Source organism: Vipera ursinii, assembly GCF_947247035.1.
Source record: "Vipera ursinii genome assembly, chromosome: Z".
NCBI lineage: Eukaryota > Metazoa > Chordata > Lepidosauria > Squamata > Viperidae > Vipera > Vipera ursinii.
The window spans coordinates 53,125,073-53,149,442 of NC_139517.1; the positions used below are offsets into that span (position 1 = coordinate 53,125,073).

The 24,370-nt window shown below is 54.7% G+C and overlaps 1 protein-coding gene across 1 annotated transcript in view; it reads right to left on the reverse strand.

Annotated features, from left to right (window-relative positions):
• Window positions 1-3,546, reverse strand: part of SLC9A3 (solute carrier family 9 member A3) — a gene marked incomplete at both ends in the record, with an annotated part of 190,805 nt that extends 187,259 nt beyond the window's left edge. The window contains one exon of the mRNA XM_083378999.1: window positions 3,399-3,546. Coding sequence (XP_083235125.1) covers window positions 3,399-3,546 — 148 coding nt within the window. The remainder of the gene's footprint in view (window positions 1-3,398) is intronic.
• Between the last annotated feature and the right edge of the window lie 20,824 nt (window positions 3,547-24,370).

A 24,370-nucleotide genomic window follows, 5' to 3' on the forward strand; every position in this document is an offset into this window, starting at 1 on the left:
AGTTCTTCTTCACTTTCTGCCATTAGAGTGGTATCATCTGCATATCTTAGGTTGTTGATGTTTCTTCCGGCAATCTTAATTCCAACTTTTGATTCATCTAGCCCTGCATTTCTCATGATGCGCTCTGCATATAAGTTAAATACGACAGTATACAGCCTTGCCAGACTCCTTTCCCAATTTTGAACCAGTCAGTGGTTCCGTGTCCAGTTCTCACTGTTGCTTCTTGGCCCGCATATAGGTTTCTCAAGAGACAAATAAGATGGTCTGGTATGCCCATCTCTTTAAGGACTTGCCAGAGTTTGTTATGATCCACACAATCAAAGGCTTTAGCATAGTCAATGAAGCAGAAATAGATGTTTTTCTGGAACTCTCTAGCTTTCTCCATGATCCAGTGTATGTTAGCAATTTGATCTCTAGTTCCTCTGCCTCTTCGAAATCCTGCCTGTACTTCTGGTAGTTCTCGATCCACATACTGCTGGAGTCTAGCTTGTAGAATTTTAAGCATAACTTTACTAGCATGAGAAATGAGTGCAATGGTGCGATAGTTTGAACATTCTTTGGCACTGCTTTTCTTTGGAATTGGAATGTAAACTGATCTTTTCCAATCCTGTGGCCACTGTTGAGTTTTCCAAATTTGCTGGCAAATTGAGTGTAGCACTTTTACTGCATCATCTTTTAAGATTTTGAATAGCTCAGCTGGAATACTGTCACCTCAACTAGCTTTGTTGTTGCTCAGCTTTTCTAAGGCCCACTTCACTTCACATTCTAGGATGTCTGGCTCGAGGTCAGTGACCACCTCATTATGATTATCAGGGACGTTAAGCTCATTCTTGTATAGTTCTTCTGTGTAATTTTGCCACCTCTTCTTAATCTCTTCTGCCTCTGTTAGGTCCCTGCCATTTTGGTCCTTTATCATGCCCATTTTTGCATGAAACGTTCCTTTCATCTCTCCAATTTTCTTGAAAAGATCTCTGGTCCTCCCTATTCTATTGTTTTCTTCTATTTCTTTGCATTGTTCATTTAAGAAGGCATTCTTATCTCTTCTAGCTATTCTTTGGAATTCTGCATTTAATTGGGCGTATCTTTCTTTTTCTCCCTTGCCTTTCGCTTCCCTCCTTTCCTCAGCTATTTGCAAAGCTTTCTCAGACAGCCATTTTGCTTTCTTGCATTTCTTTTTCTTTGGGATGGTTTTGGTTGCTACCTGTTGTACAATGTTGCGAACCTCTGTCCATAGGAAATGGCAAACCACTCCAGTATCTTTGCCATGAAAACCCTATGGACAGTACCAAAAGGCAAAACGATATGACGCTGGAAGATGAGCCCCTCAGGTCGGAAGGCGTCCAATATGCTACTGGGGAAGAGCAGAGGGCTAGTACTAGTAGCGCCAGAAAGAATGAAGCGACTGGGCCAAAGCCGAAAGGACGCTCAGCTGTGGATATGTCTGGTGGTGAAAGGAAAGTCTGATGCTGTAAAGATTTTTTCTCCATAGGAACCTGGAATGTAAGATCCATGAATCAAGGAAAGCTGGACGTGGTCAAACAAGAGATGACAAGACTAAACATCGACATCTTAGGTATCAGCGAAATAAAATGGACAGGAATGGGTGAATTTAATTCAGATGACCATCAGGTATACTACTGCGGGCAAGAATCCCTCAGAAGAAATGGAGTAGCCTTCATAGTCAATAAAAAAGTAGGAAAAGCAATACTGGGATACAATCCTCAAAATGACAGAATGATCTCAGTTCGAATCCAAGGCAAACCATTCAATATCACAGTAGTCCAAGTCTATGCCCCAACCACCGGTGCTGAAGAGGATGAAATTGACCAGTTCTATGAAGCCCTACAGCACCTTATAGAACTAACACCCAAAAATGATGTCCTTATCATCATGGGGGATTGGAATGCTAAAGTAGGAAGCCAAAAGATAATGGGAATAACAGGCAAGTTTGGCCTTGGAGTACAAAATGAAGCAGGGCACAGGCTGATAGAATTTTGTCAAGAGAATACTATGGTGATAGCAAACACTCTTTTCCAACAACCCAAGAGACGGCTCTACACATGGACATCACCAGACGGTCAACACAGAAATCAGATTGACTATATGCTCTGCAGCCAAAGATGGAGAAGCTCTATACAGTCAGTAAAAACAAGACCAGGAGCTGACTGTGGATCAGACCATGAGCTTCTTGTTGCAAAGTTTAGGCTTAAATTAAAGAAAGTAGGGAAAAGCGCTAGGCCAGTCATGTATGAATTAAATCATATCCCTGTTGAATATACAGTAGAGGTGACAAATAGATTTAAGGAATTAGATCTGATAGACAGAGTGCCGCAAACATAGGCCATACCTATTCATGAAGCCAGTACACCATCCTGCTGACGCAACAAAATTTTCAATGCCTGGTACTTTTAATTTGTCATCTTTAGCCATTTGAAGGGCACGTAAGCGAATTCCCATGCGTGTTACGCAGTAACCATTTTGACGACACTCCATAACCCATTTATGCAATTCAGTCTCTAGAGCCACATATGGAGTTGTTAAACCACGTCGAGCTTTTTTTGCCTTTGGAATCTTTCCCAACTCAGCTTTCATTTTCTGCCACTCCCTCACTTGTTTTTCATCAACACCAAATTCCCTACTTGCAATACTGTTATTGCTTTTTTCTGCTCTTGACACAACCTTTAGTTTGAAAGCAGCTTCGTATGACCTGCGTCTTTGTTTTGGTGCAGAATTAGAAGTACTGGGCTCCATTTCTAACAGGAATGGGGAGGTCTGCTAGGGAGGCGGCAGTCAAGCGTTGTTTCCCTCCTTGTGGGTGTGTGTGTGGGGGGGCAGTCAAGCGTTGTTTCCCTCCTCAGTCAAGCTTGTTTCCCTCCTCGTGCGTGTGTGTGTGGGGGGGGGGCTTGTTTCCCTCCTCAGTCAAGCTTGTTTCCCTACTCGTGCGTCTGTGTGTGTGTGTGTGTGTGTGTGTGTGTGTGTGGCAGTCAAGCGTTGTTTCCCTCCTCAGTCAAGCTTGTTTCCCTCCTCGTGCGTGTGTGTGTGTGTGTGGCAGTAAAGCGTTGTTTCCACATGGGCCCCAGGCTGCGCCCCCGGCGACTCGGCTCCCTCCCCTCCCCTCCGGGCCGGGCTTCTCTCCGCCCATCTGCCCGCTGGCGGGCTGGCTGGCTGGGCTGCTGCGCCACCGCTGCGAGCGATGGGGGGGAAGTGGCGGCGGCGGTGAGTTCGGGGTGAGTTCGGAACGGCGCGGGCGAGGCAGCGGGCGAGCGAGCGATGGGGGGAAGCGGTGGCGGCGGTGAGTTCGGGGCGACTTCGAGACGCAGTGGGCGAGGCAGCGGGCGAGCGAGCGATGGGGGGGAAGCGGCGGCGGCAGTGAGTTCGGGGCGAGTTCAGAACGGCACGGGCGAGGCAGCGGGCGAGTGAGCGATGGGGGAAAGCGGCGGCGGCGAGTTCGGCGCGAGTTCGGGACGCAGGAGGCGAGGCAGTGGGCGAGCAAGCGATGGGGGGAAGCAGCGGCGGCGGCGAGTTCGGGGCGAGTTCGGGACTCATCGGGTGAGGCAGCGGGCGAGCGAGCGATGGGGGGGAAGCGGCAGCGAGTTCGGGACGCAGCGGGCGAGGCAGCGGGCAGGCGAGCGATGGGGGGGAAGCGGCGGCAAGTTCGGGGCGAGTTCGGGATGCAGCAGGCGAGGCAGCGGGCGAGCGAGCAATGGGGGGGAAAGCGGCGGCGGCGGTGAGTTCGGGGTGAGTTCGGGATGCAGCGGGCGAGGCAGCGGACGAGTGAGCGATGGGGGGAAAGCGGCGGCGGCGGTGAGTTCGGGGTGAGTTCGGGACGCAGCGGGCGAGGCAGCGGACGAGTGAGCGATGGGGGGAACCGGCGGCGGCGTTGAGTTCGGGGCGAGTTCGGGACGCAGCGGGCGAGGCAGCGGGTGAGCGAGCGATGGGGGGGGAAAGCGGCAGCGGCGGTGAGTTCGGGGCGAGCTCAGAACGGCGCGGGTGAGGCAGCGGGCGAGCGAGTGATGGGGGGAAGCAACGGCGGCGGTGAGTTTGGGGCAAGTTCGGGACGCAGCGGGCGAGGCAGCCGGCGAGCGAGCGATGGGGTAAGCGGCGGCGGCGGTGAGTTCGGGGCGAGTTCGGGACGCAGCGGGCGAGGCAGCGGGCGAGCGAGCGATGGGGGGAAGCGGCGGCGAGTTCGGGGCGAGTTCGGGATGCAGCGAGCGAGGCAGCGGGCGAGCGAGCAATGGGGGGGAAGCGGCAGCGGCGGTGAGTTTGGGGCGAGTTCGGGACTCAGCGGGCGAGGCAGCGGGCCAACGAGCGATGGGGGGAAGCGGCGGCGACTTCGGGGCGAATTCGGGACGCAGCGGGCGAGGCAGCAGGCGAGCGAGCAATGGGGGAGAAGCGGCGGTGGCGCTGAGTTCGGGGTGAGTACGGGACGCAGCGGGCGAGGCAGCGGGCGAGCGAGCGATGGGGGGAACCGGCGGCGGCGGTGAGTTCGGGGCGAGTTCGGGACGCAGCGGGCGAGGCAGCGGGCGAGCGAGCGATGGGGGGGAAAGCGGCGGCGGCGGTGAGTTCGGGGCGAGTTCGGAACGGCGCGGGCGAGGCAGCGGGCGAGCGAGCGATGGGGGGAAGTGGCGGCGGCGGTGAGTTTGGGGCGAGTTCGGGACGCAGCGGGCGAGGCAGCGGGCGAGCGAGCGATGGGGGGGAAAGCGGCGGCGGCGGTGAGTTCGGGGCGAGTTCGGAACGGCGCGGGCGAGGCAGCGGGCGAGCGAGCGATGGGGGGGAAGCAACGGCGGCGGTGATTTTGGGGCGAGTTCGGAACGCAGCGGGCGAGGCAGCGGGCGAGTGAGCGATGGGGGGAAGCAACGGCGGTGGTGAGTGGGGGGGAAGCAACGGCGGCGGTGATTTTGGGGCGAGTTCGGAACGCAGCGGGCGAGGCAGCGGGCGAGTGAGCGATGGGGGGAAGCAACGGCGGTGGTGAGTTTGGGGCGAGTTCGGGACGCAGCGGGCGAGGCAGCGGGCCAGCGAGCGATGGGGGGAAGCGGCGGCGGCGGTGAGTTCGGGGTGAGTTCGGGACTCAGCGGGCGAGGCAGCGGGCGAGCGAGCGATGGGGGGAAGTGGCGGCGGCGGTGAGTTTGGGGCGAGTTCGGGACGCAGCGGGCGAGGCAGCAGGCCAGCGAGCGATGGGGGGGAAGCGGCAGCGAGTTCGGGGCGAGTTCGGGACGCAGCGGGCGAGGCAGCGGGCAGGCGAGCGATGGGGGGGAAGCGGCGGCAAGTTCGGGGCGAGTTCGGGATGCAGCAGGCGAGGCAGCGGGCGAGCGAGCAATGGGGGGGAAAGCGGCAGCGGCGGTGAGTTCGGGGTGAGTTCGGGACGCAGCGGGCGAGGCAGCGGACGAGTGAGCGATGGGGGGGAAGCGGCGGCGGCGGTGAGTTCGGGGTGAGTTCGGGACGCAGCGGGCGAGGCAGCGGACGAGTGAGCGATGGGGGGAACCGGCGGCGGCGTTGAGTTCGGGGCGAGTTCGGGACGCAGCGGGCGAGGCAGCGGGCGAGCGAGCGATGGGGGGGAAAGCGGCAGCGGCGGTGAGTTCGGGGCGAGTTCAGAACGGCGCGGGTGAGGCAGCGGGCGAGCGAGTGATGGGGGGAAGCAACGGCGGCGGTGAGTTTGGGGCAAGTTCGGGACGCAGCGGGTGAGGCAGCCGGCGAGCGAGCGATGGGGTAAGCGGCGGCGGCGGTGAGTTCGGGGCGAGTTCGGGACGCAGCGGGCGAGGCAGCGGGCGAGCGAGCGATGGGGGGGAAGCGGCGGTGGTGGTGAGTTTGGGGCGAGTTCGGGACACAGCGGGCGAGGCAGCGGGCGAGCGAGTGATGGGGGGAAGCGGCGGCGAGTTCGGGGCGAGTTCGGGACGCAGCGGGCGAGGCAGCGGACGAGTGAGCGATGGGGGGGAAGCGGCGGCGGCGGTGAGTTCGGGGTGAGTTCGGGACGCAGCGGGCGAGGCAGCGGACGAGTGAGCGATGGGGGGAACCGGCGGCGGCGTTGAGTTCGGGGCGAGTTCGGGACGCAGCGGGCGAGGCAGCGGGCGAGCGAGCGATGGGGGGGAAAGCGGCAGCGGCGGTGAGTTCGGGGCGAGTTCAGAACGGCGCGGGTGAGGCAGCGGGCGAGCGAGTGATGGGGGGAAGCAACGGCGGCGGTGAGTTTGGGGCAAGTTCGGGACGCAGCGGGTGAGGCAGCCGGCGAGCGAGCGATGGGGTAAGCGGCGGCGGCGGTGAGTTCGGGGCGAGTTCGGGACGCAGCGGGCGAGGCAGCGGGCGAGCGAGCGATGGGGGGGAAGCGGCGGTGGTGGTGAGTTTGGGGCGAGTTCGGGACACAGCGGGCGAGGCAGCGGGCGAGCGAGTGATGGGGGGAAGCGGCGGCGAGTTCGGGGCGAGTTCGGGACGCAGCGGGCGAGGCAGCGGGCGAGCGAGCGATGTGGGGAAGCGGCGGCGGCGGTGAGTTCGGGGTGAGTTCGGGACTCAGCGGGCGAGGCAGCGGGCGAGCGAGCGATGGGGGGAAGTGGCGGCGGCGGTGAGTTTGGTGCGAGTTCGGTACGGCGCGGGCGAGGCAGCGGGCGAGCGAGCGATGGGGGGAAGCGGCGGCGAGTTCGGGGCGAGTTCGGGACGCAGCGAGCGAGGCATCTGGTGAGCGAGCGATGGGGGGGAAGCGGCGGCGAGTTCGGGGCGAGTTCGGGACGCAGCGGGCAAGGCAGCGGGCGAGCGAGCGATGGGGGGAAGCGGAGGCGAGTTCGAGGCGAGTTCGGGATGCAGCGGGCGAGGCAGTGGGCGAGCGAGGGATGGGGGGAAGCGGCGGCGAGTTCGGGGCGAGTTCGGGACGCAGCGGGCGAGGCAGCGGGCGAGCGAGCGATGGGGGGGAAGCGGCGGCGGTGGTGAGTTCGGGGTGAGTTCGGGACGCAGCGGGCGAGGCAGTGGGCGAGCGAGTGATGGGGGGAAGCGGCGGCGAGTTCGGGGCGAGTTCGGGACGCAGCGGGCGAGGCAGCGGGCGAGCGAGTGATGGGGGGAAGCGGCGGCGAGTTCGGGGTGAGTTTGGGACGCAGCGGGCGAGGCAGCGGGCGAGCGAGCGATGGGGGGAAGCGGTGGCGGCGGTGAGTTTGGGGCAAGTTCGGGATGCAGCGGGCGAGGCAGCAGGCCAGCGAGCGATGGGGGGGAAGCGGCAGCGAGTTCGGGGCGAGTTCGGGACGCAGCGGGCGAGGCAGCGGGCAGGCGAGCGATGGGGGGGAAGCGGCGGCAAGTTCGGGGCGAGTTCGGGATGCAGCAGGCGAGGCAGCGGGCGAGCGAGCGATGGGGGGGAAGCGGCGGCGGTGGTGAGTTCGGGGTGAGTTCGGGACGCAGCGGGCGAGGCAGTGGGCGAGCGAGTGATGGGGGGAAGCGGCGGCGAGTTCGGGGCGAGTTCGGGACGCAGCGGGCGAGGCAGCGGGCGAGCGAGTGATGGGGGGAAGCGGCGGCGAGTTCGGGGTGAGTTTGGGACGCAGCGGGCGAGGCAGCGGGGCGAGCGAGCGATGGGGGGGAAGCGGTGGCAAGTTCGGGGTGAGTTTGGGACGCAGCGGGCGAGGCAGCGGGCGAGCGAGCGATGGGGGGGAAGCGGTGGCAAGTTCGGGGTGAGTTTGGGACGCAGCGGCAGAGGCAGCGGGCCAGCGAGCGATGGGGGGGAACCGGCGGCGAGTTCGGGGCAAGTTCAGAACGGCACGGGCGAGACAGCGGGCGAGCGACTGATGGGGGGAAGCGGCAGCGAGTTCGGGGCGAGTTCGGGACGCAGCGGGTGAGGCAGCGGGCGAGCGAGCGATGGGGGGAAGCGGCGTCGGCGGTGAGTTCGGGGTGAGTTCGGGACTCAGCGGGCGAGGCAGCAGGCGAGCGAGCGATGGGGGGGAACCGGCGGCGGCGGTGAGTTCGGGGCGAGTTCGGGACGCAGCGGGCGAGGCAGCGGGCGAGCGAGCGATGGGGGGAAGCGGCGGCGAGTTCGGGACGAGTTCAGAACGGCGCGGGCGAGGCAGCAGGCGAGCGAGCGATGGGGGGAAGCGGCGGGGGCGGTGAGTTCGGGGCGAGTTCGGGACGCAGCGGGCGAGGCAGCGGGCGAGCGAGCGATGGGGGGGAAGCGGCGGCGAGTTCGGGGCGAGTTCAGAATGGCGCGGGCGAGGCAGCAGGCGAGCGAGCGATGGGGGGGAACCGGCGGCGGCGGTGAGTTCGGGGCGAGTTCGGGATGCAGCGGGCGAGGCAGCGGGCGAGCGAGCGATGGGGGGGAAGCGGCGGCGAGTTCGGGCCGAGTTCAGAACGGCGCGGGCGAGGCAGCAGGCGAGCGAGCGATGGGGGGAAGCGGCGGCGGCGGTGAGTTCGGGGCGAGTTCGGGACGCAGCGGGCGAGGCAGCGGGCGAGCGAGTGATGGGGGGAAGCGGCGGCGAGTTCGGGGCGAGTTCAGAATGGCGCGGGCGAAGCAGCAGGCGAGCGAGCGATGGGGGGAAGCGGCGGTGGCGGTGAGTTCGGGGTGAGTTCGGGACGCAGCGGGCGAGGCAGCAGGCGAGCGAGCGATGGGGGGGGAACCGGCGGCGGCGGTGAGTTCGGGGGGAGTTCGGGACGCAGCAGGCTAGGCAGCGGACGAGCGAGCGATGGGGGGAAGCGGCGGCGGCGGTGAGTTCGGGGCGAGTTCGGGACGCAGCGGGCGAGGCAGCGGGCCAGCGAGCGATGGGGGGGAAGCGGCGGCGAGTTCGGGGCGAGTTCAGAATGGCGCGGGCGAGGCAGCGGGCGAGCGAGTGATGGGGGAAGCGGCGGCGAGTTCGGGGCGAGTTCGGGACGCAGCGGGTGAGGCAGCGGGCGAGCGAGCGATGGGGGGAAGCGGCGTCGGCGGTGAGTTCGGGGTGAGTTCGGGACTCAGCGGGCGAGGCAGCAGGCGAGCGAGCGATGGGGGGAAGCGGCGGCGGCGGTGAGTTCGGGGCGAATTCGGGACGCAGCGGGCGAGGCAGCGGGCCAGCGAGCGATGGGGGGGAAGCGGCGGCGAGTTCGGGGCGAGTTCAGAATGGCGCGGGCGAGGCAGCGGGCGAGCGAGTGATGGGGGGAAGCGGCGGCGAGTTCGGGGCGAGTTCGGGACGCAGCGGGTGAGGCAGCGGGCGAGCGAGCGATGGGGGGAAGCGGCGTCGGCGGTGAGTTCGGGGTGAGTTCGGGACTCAGCGGGCGAGGCAGCAGGCGAGCGAGCGATGGGGGGGAACCGGCGGCAGCGGTGAGTTCGGGGCGAGTTCGGGACGCAGCGGGCGAGGCAGCGGGCGAGCGAGCGATGGGGGGAAGCGGCGGCGAGTTCGGGCCGAGTTCAGAACGGCGCGGGCGAGGCAGCAGGCGAGCGAGCGATGGGGGGAAGCGGCGGCGAGTTCGGGGCGAGTTCAGAATGGCGCGGGCGAGGCAGCAGGCGAGCGAGCGATGGGGGGAAGCGGCGGCGGCGGTGAGTTCGGGGCGAGTTCGGGATGCAGCGGGCGAGGCAGCGGGCAAGCGAGTGATGGGGGGGAAGCGGCGGCGAGTTCGGGACGAGTTCAGAATGGCGCGGGCGAAGCAGCAGGCGAGCGAGCGATGGGGGGAAGCGGCGGTGGCGGTGAGTTCGGGGTGAGTTCGGGACGCAGCGGGGGAGGCAGCAGGCGAGCGAGCGATGGGGGGGGAACCGGCGGCGGCGGTGAGTTCGGGGGGAGTTCGGGACGCAGCGGGCGAGGCAGCGGACGAGCGAGCGATGGGGGGGAAGCGGCGGCGGCGGTGAGTTCGGGGCGAGTTCGGGACGCAGCGGGCGAGGCAGTGGGCCAGCGAGCGATGGGGGGGAAGCGGCGGAGAGTTCGGGGCGAGTTCGGGACGCAGCGGTCGAGGCAGCGGGCGAGCGAGTGATGGGGGGAAGCGGCGGCGAGTTCGGGGTGAGTTTGGGACGCAGCGGGCGAGGCAGCGGGCGAGCGAGCGATGGGGGGAAGCGGCGGCGGCGGTGAGTTCGGGGCGAGTTCGGGACGCAGCGGGCGAGGCAGTGGGCGAGCGAGCGATCGGGGGGAAGCAGCGGCGGCGGTGAGTTCGGGGCGAGTTCGGAACGGCGCGGGCGAGGCAGCGGGCGAGCGAGTGATGGGGGGAAGCGGCGGTGAGTTCGGGGCGAGTTCGGGACGCAGCGGGCGAGGCAGCGGGTGAGCGAGCGATGGGGGGAAGCGGCGGCGAGTTCGGGGCGAGTTCGGGACGCAGCGGGCGAGGCAGCGGGCGAGCGAGCGATGGGGTGGAAACGGCGGCGGTGCTGAGTTCGGGGTGAGTTCGGGACGCAGCGGGCGAGGCAGCAGGCGAGCGAGCGATAGGGGGGGACCGGCGGTGGCGGTGAGTTCGGGGCGAGTTCGGGATGCAGCGGGCGAGGCAGCGGGCGAGCAAGCGATGGGGGGAAGCGGCAGCGGTGGTGAGTTTGGGGCGAGTTCGGGACACAGCGGGCGAGGCAGCGGGCCAGCGAGCGATGGGGGGAAGCGGCGGCGACTTCGGGGCAAGTTCAGAATGGCACGGGCGAGGCAGCGGGCGAGTGAGTGATGGGGGGAAGCGGCGGCGGCGGTGATGTTCGGGGTGAGTTCGGGACTCAGCGGGCGAGGCAGCAGGCGAGCGAGCGATGGGGGGGAAGCGGTGGCGGCGGTGAGTTCGGGGCGAGTTCGGGACGCAGCGGGCGAAGCAGCGGGTGAGCGAGCGATGGGGGGAAGCGGCGGCGGCGGTGAGTTCGGGGCAAGTTCAGAACGGCACGGGCGAGGCAGCGGGCGAGCGAGTGATGGGGGGGAAGCTGTGGCGAGTTCGGGGCGAGTTCGGGACGCAGCGGGCAAGGCAGCGGGCGAGCGAGCGATGGGGGAAGCGGCGGCGGCGGTGAGTTCGGGGCGAGTTCGGGACGCAGCGGGCGAGGCAGCGGGCCAGCGAGCGATGGGGGGAAGCGGCGGCGGCGGTGAGTTCGGGGCGAGTTCGGAACGGCGCGGGCGAGGCAGCGGGCGAGCAAGCGATGGGGGGAAGCGGCAGCGGCGGTGAGTTCGGGGCGAGTTTGGGACGCAGCGGGCGAGGCAGCGGGCGAGCGAGTGATGGGGTGGGAAGCGGCGGCGAGTTTGGGGCGAGTTCGGGACGCAGCGGGCGAGGCAGCGGGCGAGCGAGTGATGTGGGGAAGCGGCGGCGGCGGTGATGTTCGGAGTGAGTTCGGGACTCAGCGGGCGAGGCAGCAGGCGAGCGAGCGATGGGGGGGAAGCGGTGGCGGCAGTGAGTTCGGGGCGAGTTCGGGACGCAGCGGGCAAAGCAGCGGGTGAGCGAGCGATGGGGGGAAGCGGCGGCGGCGGTGAGTTCGGGGCAAGTTCAGAACCACACGGGCGAGGCAGCGGGCGAGCGAGTGATGGGGGGGAAGCTGTGGCGAGTTCGGGGCGAGTTCGGGACGCAGCGGGCAAGGCAGCGGGCGAGCGAGCGATGGGGGGAAGCGGCGGCGGCGGTGAGTTCGGGGCGAGTTCGGGACGCAGCGGGCGAGGCAGCGGGCCAGCGAGCGATGGGGGGAAGCGGCGGCGGCGGTGAGTTCGGGGCGAGTTCGGGACGCAGCGGGCGAGGCCGCGGGCGAGCAAGCGATGTGGGGAAGCGGCGGCGGCGGTGAGTTCGGGGTGAGTTCGGGACTCAGCGGGCGAGGCATCAGGCGAGCGAGCGATGGGGGGGAACCGGCGGCGGCAGTGAGTTCGGGGCGAGTTCGGGACGCAGCGGGCGAGGCAGCGGGCCAGCGAGCGATGGGGGAAGCGGCGGTGGCGGTGAGTTCGGGGCGAGTTCGGGACGCAGCGGGCGAGGCAGCTGGTGAGCGAGCGATGGGGGAAGCGGCGGTGGCGGTGAGTTCGGGGCGAGTTCGGGACGCAGCGGGCGAGGCAGCAGGCGAGCGAGTGATGGGGGGGAAGCGGCGGCGAGTTCGGGGCGAGTTCGGGATGCAGCGGGCGAGGCAGCGGGCAAGCGAGTGATGGGGAGGAAGCGGTGGCGAGTTCGGGGCGAGTTCGGGACGCAGCGGCCGAGGCAGCGGGCGAGCGAGTGATGGGCGGAAGCGGCGGCGAGTTCGGGGTGAGTTTGGGACGCAGCGGCCGAGGCAGCGGGCGAGCGAGCGATGGGGGGGAAGCGGCGGCGAGTTCGGGGCGAGTTCGGGACGCAGCGGGCGAGGCAGCGGGCGAGCGAGCGATGGGGGGAAGCGGCGGCAGTGGTGAGTTTGGGGCGAGTTCGGGACACAGCGGGCGAGGCAGCGGGCCAGCGAGCGATGGGGGGGAAGCGGCGGCGACTTCGGGGCAAGTTCAGAACTGCACGGGCGAGGCAGCGGGTGAGCGAGTGATGGGGGGAAGCGGCGGCGAGTTCGGGGCGAGTTCGGGACGCAGCGGGCGAGGCAGCGGGCGAGCGAGCGATGTGGGGAAGCGGCGGCGGCGGTGAGTTCGGGGTGAGTTCGGGACTCAGCGGGCGAGGCAGCAGGCGAGCGAACGATGGGGGGGAACCGGCGGCGGCGGTGAGTTCGGGGCGAGTTCGGGACGCAGCGGGCGAGGCAGCGGGCGAGTGAGCGATGGGGGGAAGTGGCGGCGGTGGTGAATTCGGGGCGAGTTCGGTACGGCGCGGGGGAGGCAGCGGGCGAGCGAGCGATGGGGGAAGCGGCGGCGAGTTCGGGGCGAGTTCGGGACGCAGCGGGTGAGGCAGCGGGTGAGCGAGCGATGGGGGGGAAGCGGCGGCGAGTTTGGGGCGAGTTCGGGACGCAGCGGGCGAGGCAGCGGGCGAGCGAGCGTTGGGGGAAGCGGCGGCGAGTTCGAGGTGAGTTCGGGACGCAGCGGGCGAGGCAGTGGGAGAGCGAGTGATGGGGGTAGCGGCGGTGGCGGTGAGTTCGGGGTGAGTTCGGGACACAGCGGGCGTGGCAGCGGGCAAGCGAGCGATGGGGGGGAAGCGGCGGCGGCGGTGAGTTCGGGGCGAGTTCGGGACGCAGCGGACGAGGCAGCGGGCGAGCGAGCGATGTGGGGGAAGCGGCGGCGGCTGTGAGTTCGGGGCGAGTTCGGGACGCAGCGGGCAAGGCAGCGGGCGAGCGAGCGATGTGGGGGAAGCGGCGGCGGCTGTGAGTTCGGGGCGAGTTCGGGACGCAGCGGGCGAGGCAGCGGGCGATCGAGCGATGGGGGGATGCGGCGGCGAGTTCGGGGCGAGTTCGGGACGCAGCGGGCGAGGCAGCAGGTGAGCGAGCGATGGGGGGAAGCAGCGGCGGCGGTGATTTCGGGGCGAGTTCGGGACGCAGCGGGCGAGGCAGCGGGCGAGTGAGCGATGGGGGGAAGCGGCGGCGGCGGTGAGTTTGGGGCGAGTTCGGGACGCAGCGGGCGAGGCAGCGGGCAAGCGAGCGATGGGGAGGGGAAGCGGCGGCGGCGGTTAGTTCGGGGCAAGTTCGGGATGCAGCGGGCGAGGCAGCGGGCGAGCGAGCGATGGGTGGGAAGCGGCGGCGGTGGTGAGTTCGGGGTGAGTTCAGGACGCAGCGGGCGAGGCAGCGGGCCAGCGGGCGATGGGGGGGAAGTGGCGACGAGTTCGGGACGCAGTGGGCGAGGCAGCGGGCGAGCGAGCGATGGGGGAAGCAGCGGCGGCAGCGAGTTCGGGGCGAGTTCGGGACGCAGTGGGCGAGGCAGCGGGCGAGCGAGCGATGGGGGAAGCGGCGGCGGCGGTGAGTTTGGGGCGAGTTCGGAACGCCGCGGGCGAGGCAGCGGGCGAGCGAGCGATGGGGGGAAGTGGCGGCGGCTCGGGTCGAGTTCGGGACGGCGCGGGCGAGGCAGCGGGCGAGCGAGCGATGGGGGGAAGTGGCGGCGGCTCGGGTCGAGTTCGGGGCGGCACGGGCGAGGCAGCGGGCGAGCGAGCAAGCGGCGGGGGAGCGGCGGCTGGCTGTGGCTTCGGGGCGGCGCTGAGCTGCACGGCCACCCTCCCGCCCTGCATGCCCCCTTGCCAGTGCCTTCGCCCCGCAAGCTCCCCGGACTTGCCCGGAGGAAGCGGCACCGGCGCGGCGCTGCGGGCCGGGAGGGGAGGGGGGCGTGGCAGGGGCTGCCCGTCCTGCCGAGGAGCCGAGCCCGGCGGTGTGTGTGTGTGTGTGTGTGTGTGTGTGTGTGTGTGTGTGTGTCAGACCCGCAGGAATGGCTAGTTGCGTTTCTCTGTGTGTCAAGTCCCGTGGGCTCGACACACAGGAAGGGGGGGAATGCCGGAATGCCGCTTCCCTACCAGCCATTCCTGTGGGTCTGACACACACATGCACGCACGAGAGGGAGAAACAACGCTGCAAGGCTCTGCCGCTCCCTTCTCTCAGCAGCCTGTTCCGAACGAAGGGACAGTTCTTTTTTTTTTGTTCACTGGAGTATAAGCCGAAGTGGAGTTTTTCAGCCCAAAAAGTGGGCTGAAAAATTCGGCTTATACTGAAGTATATACGGTATATCATATCAATAATTATACAAATACAAAATAATACTTTCCAATCTAATACCAAAACACAGGGTATAAAAATACAAACAATCATGATCTAACTTACGCAAACAATCCTAAACTATTCAAACTATCAAACTTTAACTCATATAGGTAAATTCCAAACATACATATATATATCATATCAATGATTATTCAAATACAAAATAATACCTTCCAATCTGATATCCAATAAAAACAATCTCAAATAAACCAATTTATATCAATTGTCTAAAACTATTCCTCATTCCAACGAAGCTTTAAATTCACATTATCCTAATGTGTTATACAACTTAAAATACCATAAATTACTTTCCAAACTTAAGAAATTTTTATATAATCACATCATTCTTATATTCTTGTATTCTATTACCTATGCCAATATTACCCATAAAAATATTACAAATTAACTTCAATCACAAAAAAACCAATTTATATCAATTTTATAAAACTATTCTTCTATCCAACTAAAAACTTAAAATTTTTCATCCAAATAACAAATCATAACCTACAGAATATCAATAAACACTACTACAAATCTTCCCAATTAACTTTCCATAATCATCTTAGAACTAAAGCAACACGAAATATTACATAATTATTTTATAAGGGTAAAAAATATATCCCCAAATATTTAGTCCTTCTAGCAATTCCAATTCCCATAATCCTTATTACATTACTGTCTCTTACAGTTATGTGACTAAATCTTCAGGCTTGATTCATTCGTCCAGAAGTAACACGCCTCTTCCAATTTTTGGCCTTCTCCAGTGATAATGAAATTTGACCCACTCCTGTATCTTTCACATCTGCCTGCGTTAACCCTTCAGCAACATGCAGGTTCTCTCTGGAACGTTGAGACTCTCTCTCACCTTTTTTCTTTGTAAATTCCAAAGATGGTATGGGGACTGCTTTTAAAACATTACTGTAGAAATCACGTGCCTGAATCTCCGTGGTAAAACAGTACCTCGTACCTTCATAGGTCACCACCATCCCCACTGGTATTTGCCATCTAAACTTAATATCATGTCGTCTCAATTCTTGTGTCAAAAAAGCAAATTCCTTCCTTTTCCTTAAAATCTTTGCAGGGATCTCTTTTAAAATCAGAACTTTTTGCTCAGCAATTACAAAATCAATGTTGTAGGAGGCCTGGATAACTTCATTTCTAATCATTCTATTTGTAAAATAAACCACCACATCTCTAGGTAGTTTCCTTTGTCTTGCGATCCACGAATTAACACGGAAGATTTTATCTATATCTTGCAGTTATTTCATCTGCTGGTCACTTCAACACCCCTTCCAAAGCCTCAGAAACCATTTTCTCCAAATTTTCCTTAGGATTTTCTATTAGGCCCCTGATTCTTAAAGCATACTCCATCTGAGAATATTGTGACGAAATCAAATCATAATTCATTTTCTCTATTACATTTTCAGTTTCTGTCATTTTGGCTTCCAATCTAATATCATTTTGAGCAAGATCTTCCACTCTGTCATCCAAAATCTCAATACTTTTAACCATGCCCTCTATTGCAGATGTGATGTCTGCTCTCATTTCTTTTAATTTCTCTGTAAACTTCTCCTCCAACTTTTTCTCCATTATCTCAACAAATTGCTGCATTTGCTTTTCCATAGTCTCTTGCAACAGATTCTGCAAATCTTTTACTGTAAAAGCTGATACGGATTCAGATGCAGAGGACAATGAAGTTTTCACCGAAGACTGCTGCCTCAGGGCAGGAACTTTAGAAGATATAGCCGCCATTTTCACCCTCTATTGTTAACTATGCACTTTCACATGCAGATTCAGCAAAGTCCATTGAGTTAAAGATCAAAGCATCATCTTCACCAAAATCTCCTGCTTCGCTCTGCCTGCGTCCTCATTCTCAAAAGCTCTTCCTTGCTAGCAGGGATGGTTGCGAACGCCCTGTTCTGCTCCAAAAAACCCGGAGCAGAGGCACCTCGCAGTCCGGAGCATGCCCAGGCTTCGGGGGGGCTCAGTCCTTCCGCCGCCAAAACTATAAGTTCTGGCAGCCCTGGAGAGCTCTACCCCTACCTGGACGCTCACCCCCTCCTCCCGAAGTGGGGGCTTCCGAGCCGCCGAACAGATGATCAGTGCTGTTTTCGGCGGCTCTACGGAGCTGCGAGGCTGACAGCCAGGAAATGGCTGCCTCCAGCGTCGCCTTGCCATCCGGAAGCCCTTACATTCAACTTTTATAAGCAAATCAATATTCAAATTTAACTTTTGATATTATACTTCCAAGTTTTAAATGACCAAAGTTTTCTTTATCTCAGCTCTTAACAAAATCTAGTATTCAAAGTAGACATCTTGTCTATTTGAGTATGCTCTATTTTAATTCTCACTAATGTCAAAACCCCAATTTTCTTCAGCCTTATTCTAGCTTTTTTTCTTTCTTTGCCAACTCACCTTCCATGTCCGTGCTTTTAAGTCATCAAATAGATCTCTCTATGTTATTATATATATTGTTTGAAGTAGAAAAGGCCATCTGGTCACTTTTTTTTTAAGGACTAACAAATTGTCTCTCTATTTTTCCATTTCAACATAGTTGTCCTGAAATGTTTATCTTCCCTTCAGACTGTTCTTCTTCTTGATCCTCAGGTTTCTTCTGGTTTATATAGAAAGTCTTTTCCCTTTTCCATATTGTCAGTCCCTTTTCTGGGTTTTCCATTAACTGTGTTTGTTGATGAATTGAATATTCTATCATAGTATTTAATTGTTTCACTTCTATTATATTCTGTGTAGTTGATTCTTTAGTTGTAATCAAAGTTTGGGTTCGTACATCTAAGCTGATATCTTGTTCTTTTCTGTAGCTTCTTATTTCATCAGTAGTTGTAAGAATATTTTCATAAATTGCTTTCAACATAAAGAGAATCTGTTCCTGATCTTCATCCGTGTTCTCTTAGTAATGTGTTAAGTTAAAAGCTTTACAATCAGATAATGAAAATAATTTTGTCACTGAGTATAGAACAGAGCTGGGCTTCTCACAGCTGATATCTGTCAAGGTTGCAAAAGTCTTATCTATAGTCTGGGCTTCAAGCCAAGTCTCTTTTAGACAATAACATGTTGTAATATCAGGTTTAGCTACAAGATGTCACCCATACCATTAAGGATTTTTTTTAAGTCCAAAATTTTTATAATCCTTTTTGCAATTTTACTTCTTTTTTGTAAGTAAAACCCAAATCTTCAATAAGAATAAGAAGTCTTTTAGTCTACAAATTTTAGAAAGATAAAGATCCAGTTAGAATCAAGTTATTCTTGCAATGTTTTAAATGCCCCTGGATAGTCAGTTGCCACTGTTTTTAGAGGGTGGGATGGAATCTCCCTCCTTTCTCACAGGGGAAAAAATACTTTGGGCAGCTTATACAGGTGGAAAAAATAGTTAGGATTAAATGGAGGTAGATCTCATCCAGTCTCATCCATGCTGCTTTATAGGTGCCTGGTGGTAAATTTGACTTTGGCTGTCTGCTGCCTAGTGACGGGCCATATTTCTATGGGCGGTCTTTCATCCACCAGTTTGGAAGGCTTCCCCAGATCAAGCAGAAGGGCTACCACCCTCCCACAATCAAGCGGGGATCCCCTCCTTGCTGATTGCCCCTACAGGGCAACTTTTGACCCTTTCCAGGGTCCCCAAGCGGTGCGAAATCAGATGTGGAAGACGGAGCTCACCTTCTGAATATCCGTGGCGGCTGCCGTGGCAAACTGGAAGTCTCCATTCCATCCCTTTCTGTTCTGCCCAAGTATCAGGGTTGCTGCTCTGAATGTAAGTTAGCCTGCAATAAGGGATTCTTCATCCTAAATCTAATTGTAAGTGGGAGAGTCAATCTGGTATGTTTTATCAAGACCTGGCTGGGCACAGAGGCAGGATATGCCCTCCTGAATTTGAGTGTAGGACCAGCTGTGCTCCCAGGGCAAGGCTGATGGGATGACTAGTCATCCATGACACTGTGATGGCTTTCAGAGGCTTTACCCTGCAGATAACTGGTTATAAGACCCTGATAGTAATATCATGTAAAAATCAGATGAGGTTGTTGTGGTTATTATACCTGCCTCCCTGCTGCATAGTAAGTTTTCTTATACTGGAAGCTACTTATAGCTGGATTGTACTGGAGTTCCCCAGATGTGTGTAATCTGCTTTCCAGGTTACAGAATCAGAGAGGGTTTGTGGCTACTGCAAAAATCATAGTTTGGACTCATATTATTGAAGGCCTAACATAGAGTGGTAGTCATCTGTTAGAACTGGGGTTTTTTTGTCTCAAGGCACTAGAATATGATTTTAAGTTTGAGAATGTTGCTATTAGCATCTTGTTATGGTCAGATAACTTTCTATTAGCTTTGGAGTTCTCTCTAGATCAGAGTTCCCCAACCTTCTCAGCTTTGCAGACTAGTGGAGGGGAGGGGGAGAAGGGATGGTTCAGCATGCATGGTAGGCAAGCATGCCCACATGCGCAGCTCCATTTGTGAAAGTGGCGGATACAAGCCCCTGCCCCTCAGGTGAATGGAGTGTGCATATACAAGTTTGCCTGCTGCTTGCATGAGTGGGGATGGGCATGCCCATCACTTCCACAGCCCAATTCTGAATGGCTGAAGGCCCAGTAGTAGTCTGTGGCCCCAGGGTTGGGGATGCCTGCTGTAGATGTTCCTTGCTGTAAGGAGGTAAGACCTATTTTGATATGTCTGCCTCAATACTGTATGGATTGTGAAAGATTTGTATGGGTTGACTAAAGCTGCAATGCTCTCCAAAGAGGGGAAAATGACAGTCTTGGATTTGATGGCACCTGTGTCGACTCTTTTGGTTATAATCCTGAGAGCTCCTTGAAACACTCTAAGAGATGAAACAGCTTAGAATGCCAAATGAAGAGTGGATCCAATTGAGCGTATATTAGGTAAAGGTAAAGGTTCCCCCACACATGCATGCTAGTCGTTTCCAACTCTAGGGGCTGGTGCTCATCACCGTTTCAAAGCTGAAGAGCCAGCACTTGTCCGAGGACGTTTAGATGCCAAAGGCACACGGAACGCTGTTACCTTCCCACTGTAGTGGTCCCTATTTTTCTACTTGCATTTTTATGTGCTTTCGAACTGCTAGGTTGGCAGAAGCTAGGACGAGTAACAGGTGCTCACTCTGTTATGCAGCATTCGGGATTTGACACGCCAAACTGCCGACCTTCTGATCGACAAGCTCAGCGTCTTAACTCACTGAGCCACCGCATCCCTTGAGCCTATATTAAGAGTTATTATTACATTACAGTACAATAATTACTATAATTAGCTTTGTTTAAAGTGATCCTTTTGGCAAGCAAAGAGTATATTTGTAGGGCAGTTGTGAGAATTATCTGAAGAAGGTTACTGAATTGGAATCCAATTGCATTAGATTTAAATTCAGTGGTCCCAAACTTTATGGCATCAGGGACAAAGAATGGTATAAATTGCAGAAAGAGATTGATATCTGTCACTGAATATTTTTAAGTCAAAGCTGGGCACCCTTCTTTTGAGAATCCTTTAATTTGAACTGTCATCTGGATTAATGCTGGAATAAGCATTATGCAAAAATCATTTCAAAAAGAATAAAGCAATCAAAGCTGATTTTAATATTTTCTATGACATAATTTTAACTATTGTAATTTATTATTAGTTCATTATTAGCTTTGCTGTTTTTGATGGTTAGAGACTATTGATGAAGGTTGGGTACTTGTTGTATAGTAAATAAATAAATACTCAATTCAATTTTTCTTTGCAATCTTCCATTGCCTGAACATTGCCAGTTGACATTATTTTGAGCACAGCATGCATTTCTTGCATGAGTTGTTACTGCAAACCAAAGAAATAAAGTTTTAAAAAGGGAAAAATAGAGAAAGAATTATAAACAATACCATCAGCCTTGAATCCCTTTCCAATTGTTGATGAAATTTTAATGGAAGCTTAAATCAAGGATAGATATCTCTATTCCCTGCAGCAAGTTTCTTTTTCTTTTTATTGTTAAAAAGTCATCTGCATAGAACCTAAGGCTACCTCTTGTCTCTTTCCATATCTTTTCATTAGGGGTTTGTTTAATTTATGTATTGTAAAGCCAGTGTTAACAAACCTCTTGTGCAGCAATTCTTGACAAATTAACATGAAAGATAATCTGTTCTCTATGGTACCTGAATAAGATTTCATAGCATTTATAATACTATTAATATTTACTTTACTAACTATACTTTATTAATCACTATAAAATGGATTAGTTGGATCCAAATGTTTAATGTGGGACTGAGAGTAATTTACCTCCAAAAAACAATAAATTTTGCTTCTTCTGGCATTTCAGTGAGGAAGTTGTTGAGTTCTGTGAAAAGAAAAAATATCTTAATAATTCTTTCTGTATAAATCAAACATATTTCTTTGATAGTCAATTAAAATAAAGACCAGTGTCTGCTGAGACATATTTACTAAAAGGAAGAACTGTGGCCTTTGCAATAGATAGTGAAAGATTGTGGTTGGCTGGCACACATTTCTCCACAGGAACAGAGTGCAGAATCAGATAGCATAGAAACTGAGGAACTGAGCCTTGTTCACGGGTACAATGTCACGAGTAGAAATGATAGTGAGGAAAGTAGTAGTCAGAGCAAGGACAAGGAAGACAAGGAAACTGGCTTGGTAACCAGGAAAACAGTAGAAGAATAAGGAACTAACCTAATGGTCAGTTCCAGGAATAGGGAGCTGACCCAGAGGTCAGTCCTGAGAAAGGGAAATGGGATGGCTATTGGGTGGTAAGCACAATGTTAAGGTATAAAGCCCACTTAAAAGGTCTGGGTGTTCCCACCTGGCCCAGCAGTTCCACTTAATGACTGCTGTCCATTTGTTCCTTATTGCAATGAGTTGTTGAAATGTAAGTACTGAATTTGTGTGTCAGATTTAAATAAAACTCTGGATCCTAAAGTAAAATGAATTTTGATATGGAGAAAAGCAAAGTTTTACATTTAGGCATGAAAACTCAAAGATTTAAGTATAGATTAGGCAAGACCTGGCTCAAAAACAGCAACTGTGAGAGTGACTTTGGAGCCCTAGTGAATAATTACTTGTCTATAAGCAAAAGCTAATACAATCCTAGGTTGTATAAACAGAAGCATAGAATCAAGATCAAGCAAAGTACTGCTTTATAAAACCATAGTAAGACCACACCTGGAATACTGCAACCAATTTTGGTCACCATACTACAAGAAAGATGTTGAGACCTTGGAAAAAGTTCAGAGAAGAGCAACTAAAATGATCAAAGGCCTGGAGACTAAAACGTATGAAGAATGGCTGCAAGACTTGGATTTGGCTAGTCTAAAGAAAAGAAGAAACAGGAGTGACATGATAACAGTATTCCAATATTTGAGGGGCTGCCACAAAGAAGAGAGTGTCAAACTATTCTCCAAAGCACCACAGGGCAAGACAAGAAACAATGGCTGGAAACTGATCAAACAGAGAAGCAACCTGGAATTAAGGAGAAACTTCTAACACTGAGGACAATTAACCAGTGGAACAGCTTGCCTTCAGAAATCGTGGGTGCTCCATCGCTGGAGATTTTTAAGGAGACACTGGACAGTCACTTGTCTGAAATGGTATAGGTGGCTGGACTAGAAGATCTCCAAGGTCCCCTCCAGCTCTATTCTATTCTATTCTATTCTATTCTATTCTATTCTATTCTATTCTATTCTATTCTATTCTATTCTATTCTATTCTATTCTATTCTATTCTATTCTATTAAGGTATTATAAGTAGGAAAATATATTATCAACCAATTTGCCTACCATCTGTCTACAGTAGAAAAGAACAAGTAATCCCAACAAAACACTAAATTAAAGCCCCCTGTTAATGATCTATTATTGTATTTAACTCATGGAAAGTCCATAAATATCTTCTAATTTACCATAAGCTCACTGCAATCATTGTTTCTAATCTGTCCAGGATCAAATATCATTGACTGATTCTTGATAATAAAAATTTTCCTTAAAATTATAACTGGAATCCTTCCAAATAGTGCATGTCATTCCTCAAAATCATAAATCATAACCCCAAAATCACTTGTTCAGTAGGTTTTCTTATGAATTGAAGCACAGCACAGTTGTCTTCTAGTTGCATATAATAAAACTATTCCACAATCTCCACCACCGTTCCTAAGGAAGTCCAGTTTATCACATATCACAATATAAAACAGATGTTGAGACTCAGGAAAGAGTGCAGAGAAGAGCAACAAAGATGATTAGTAGCCTGGAAGTTAAAACATATGAAGAACATTGCAGAAATTAGGTATATTTAGTCCTGTGAAAAGAAAGACTATTGGTGATATGATAACAATTTCCCAATATTTGAAGGGCTGCCACAAACAGAGGAGGTCAATCTATTTTCCAAAGCACCAGAAGGCAAGACAAAGAAGCAATGGATGGAAACTAATCAAGGAGAGAAGCAACCTGGAATTAAGGAGAAAATTCCTAACAGTGAGAATAATAAACCAGTGGAATGTCTTGCCTTCTGAAGTTGTGGTTGATCCATCATTGGAGGCTTTTGAAGAGATTAGACAGCCATTTGTCTGAAATGCTAGGGTCTCCTGCTTGATCAGGGGACTGGACTAGAAAACCTCCAAGGTTCCTTCCAACTCTGTTATTTAAATCTTTTTAATAAAATGACCCTCCAATATTCAAACAAAGCTCCTTCTCTTTCAAATCTGTTAATAACAAATTAGATGCCGGTCCACCCAATTGCAGGTCTGATTTAGCTGCTGTTTACCTGTATCTGGGTACTATCTTTATGTTGATTTAATTTATCAAACCTTTTATCTAATTTTCATTTAAAGCTTGTAAATTGAAAATCATTTTTTTTCAAACATTTCCAAGAAGTTTTAACATTAGAATCATCCAGTTTCTACCTTTCTTTTATATCATTTTTTTTGGGGGGGCATTGTAAAAAAATATAAGATATATAATTTTCAGAGTCCTTAATTTATTGTTGCTATAATTTTAATATAATCCAAGTCCCTCTTGTGGCTGAATTTTCAGAGCAAATTGTAGGCAATTCTTTCTCAAGGATAAAATGAGTAAATATTCTATAACAAAGTAACCACAAAAGAAACTAAGATGATAATTTCCACAGTAGAGAGTTTATAGACAAAAAAAAGGAAAAGTTCTCTTTTTTAAAAAAAGACCAAAAATACAATACAAAAATACAATAGAGCAACAAAGTTCTTTTAAGAACTAATGAAATGCAAAATATATTGCAGTAAAAATCCAGTGTACATCAAATCAGTTTCACTGCCAAAGAGAAAGTCCTCATACCATCAACCTTTCTTGCCACATGGACTCATGATTTTCTGAATAACTACATGGATAGGAAATGAGATGGGGTGGGGGATGGGGAGAGAAAACATGTCTGGCTGAAACACACCAGGTTTTAAATAGAACACTGTGAGTGATGGATTCTGGTGATAAGAAGATAAGTACTTGTGAACTCCAGTATGATCTGACAAAGAAATAAAAATATTTATGATCAGTTCATTGAATGGAAAAAACAACAACAGTTATCTTACACACACAAAAAAGCAAAAGCAAAAAGTTATTCTAACTAGCAAAGCCAATTTCCAATTATTCCTTCACATTCAAATCCTCTAATGTTCACTTCTTTATCTTTTTAAATAAACAATGGAACAACCTACAGTTCATCAGCATCAAGATACAAGAACAGGAATGAAATAATCTGTATAACTTGCACTATTTTCAAACAGTTTATTATTATGTATACTACTGCAGTTGATAATGTCAGTATTTTGTTATAAGCCCATGCTTCATCTTTAAATGAACAGAGGGCTGTATCGACCTTTGGGAAGGCCTCTCCGCTGCTTACAAGCAGTGAGGCACTCAGACCCTCTGTTTCTGC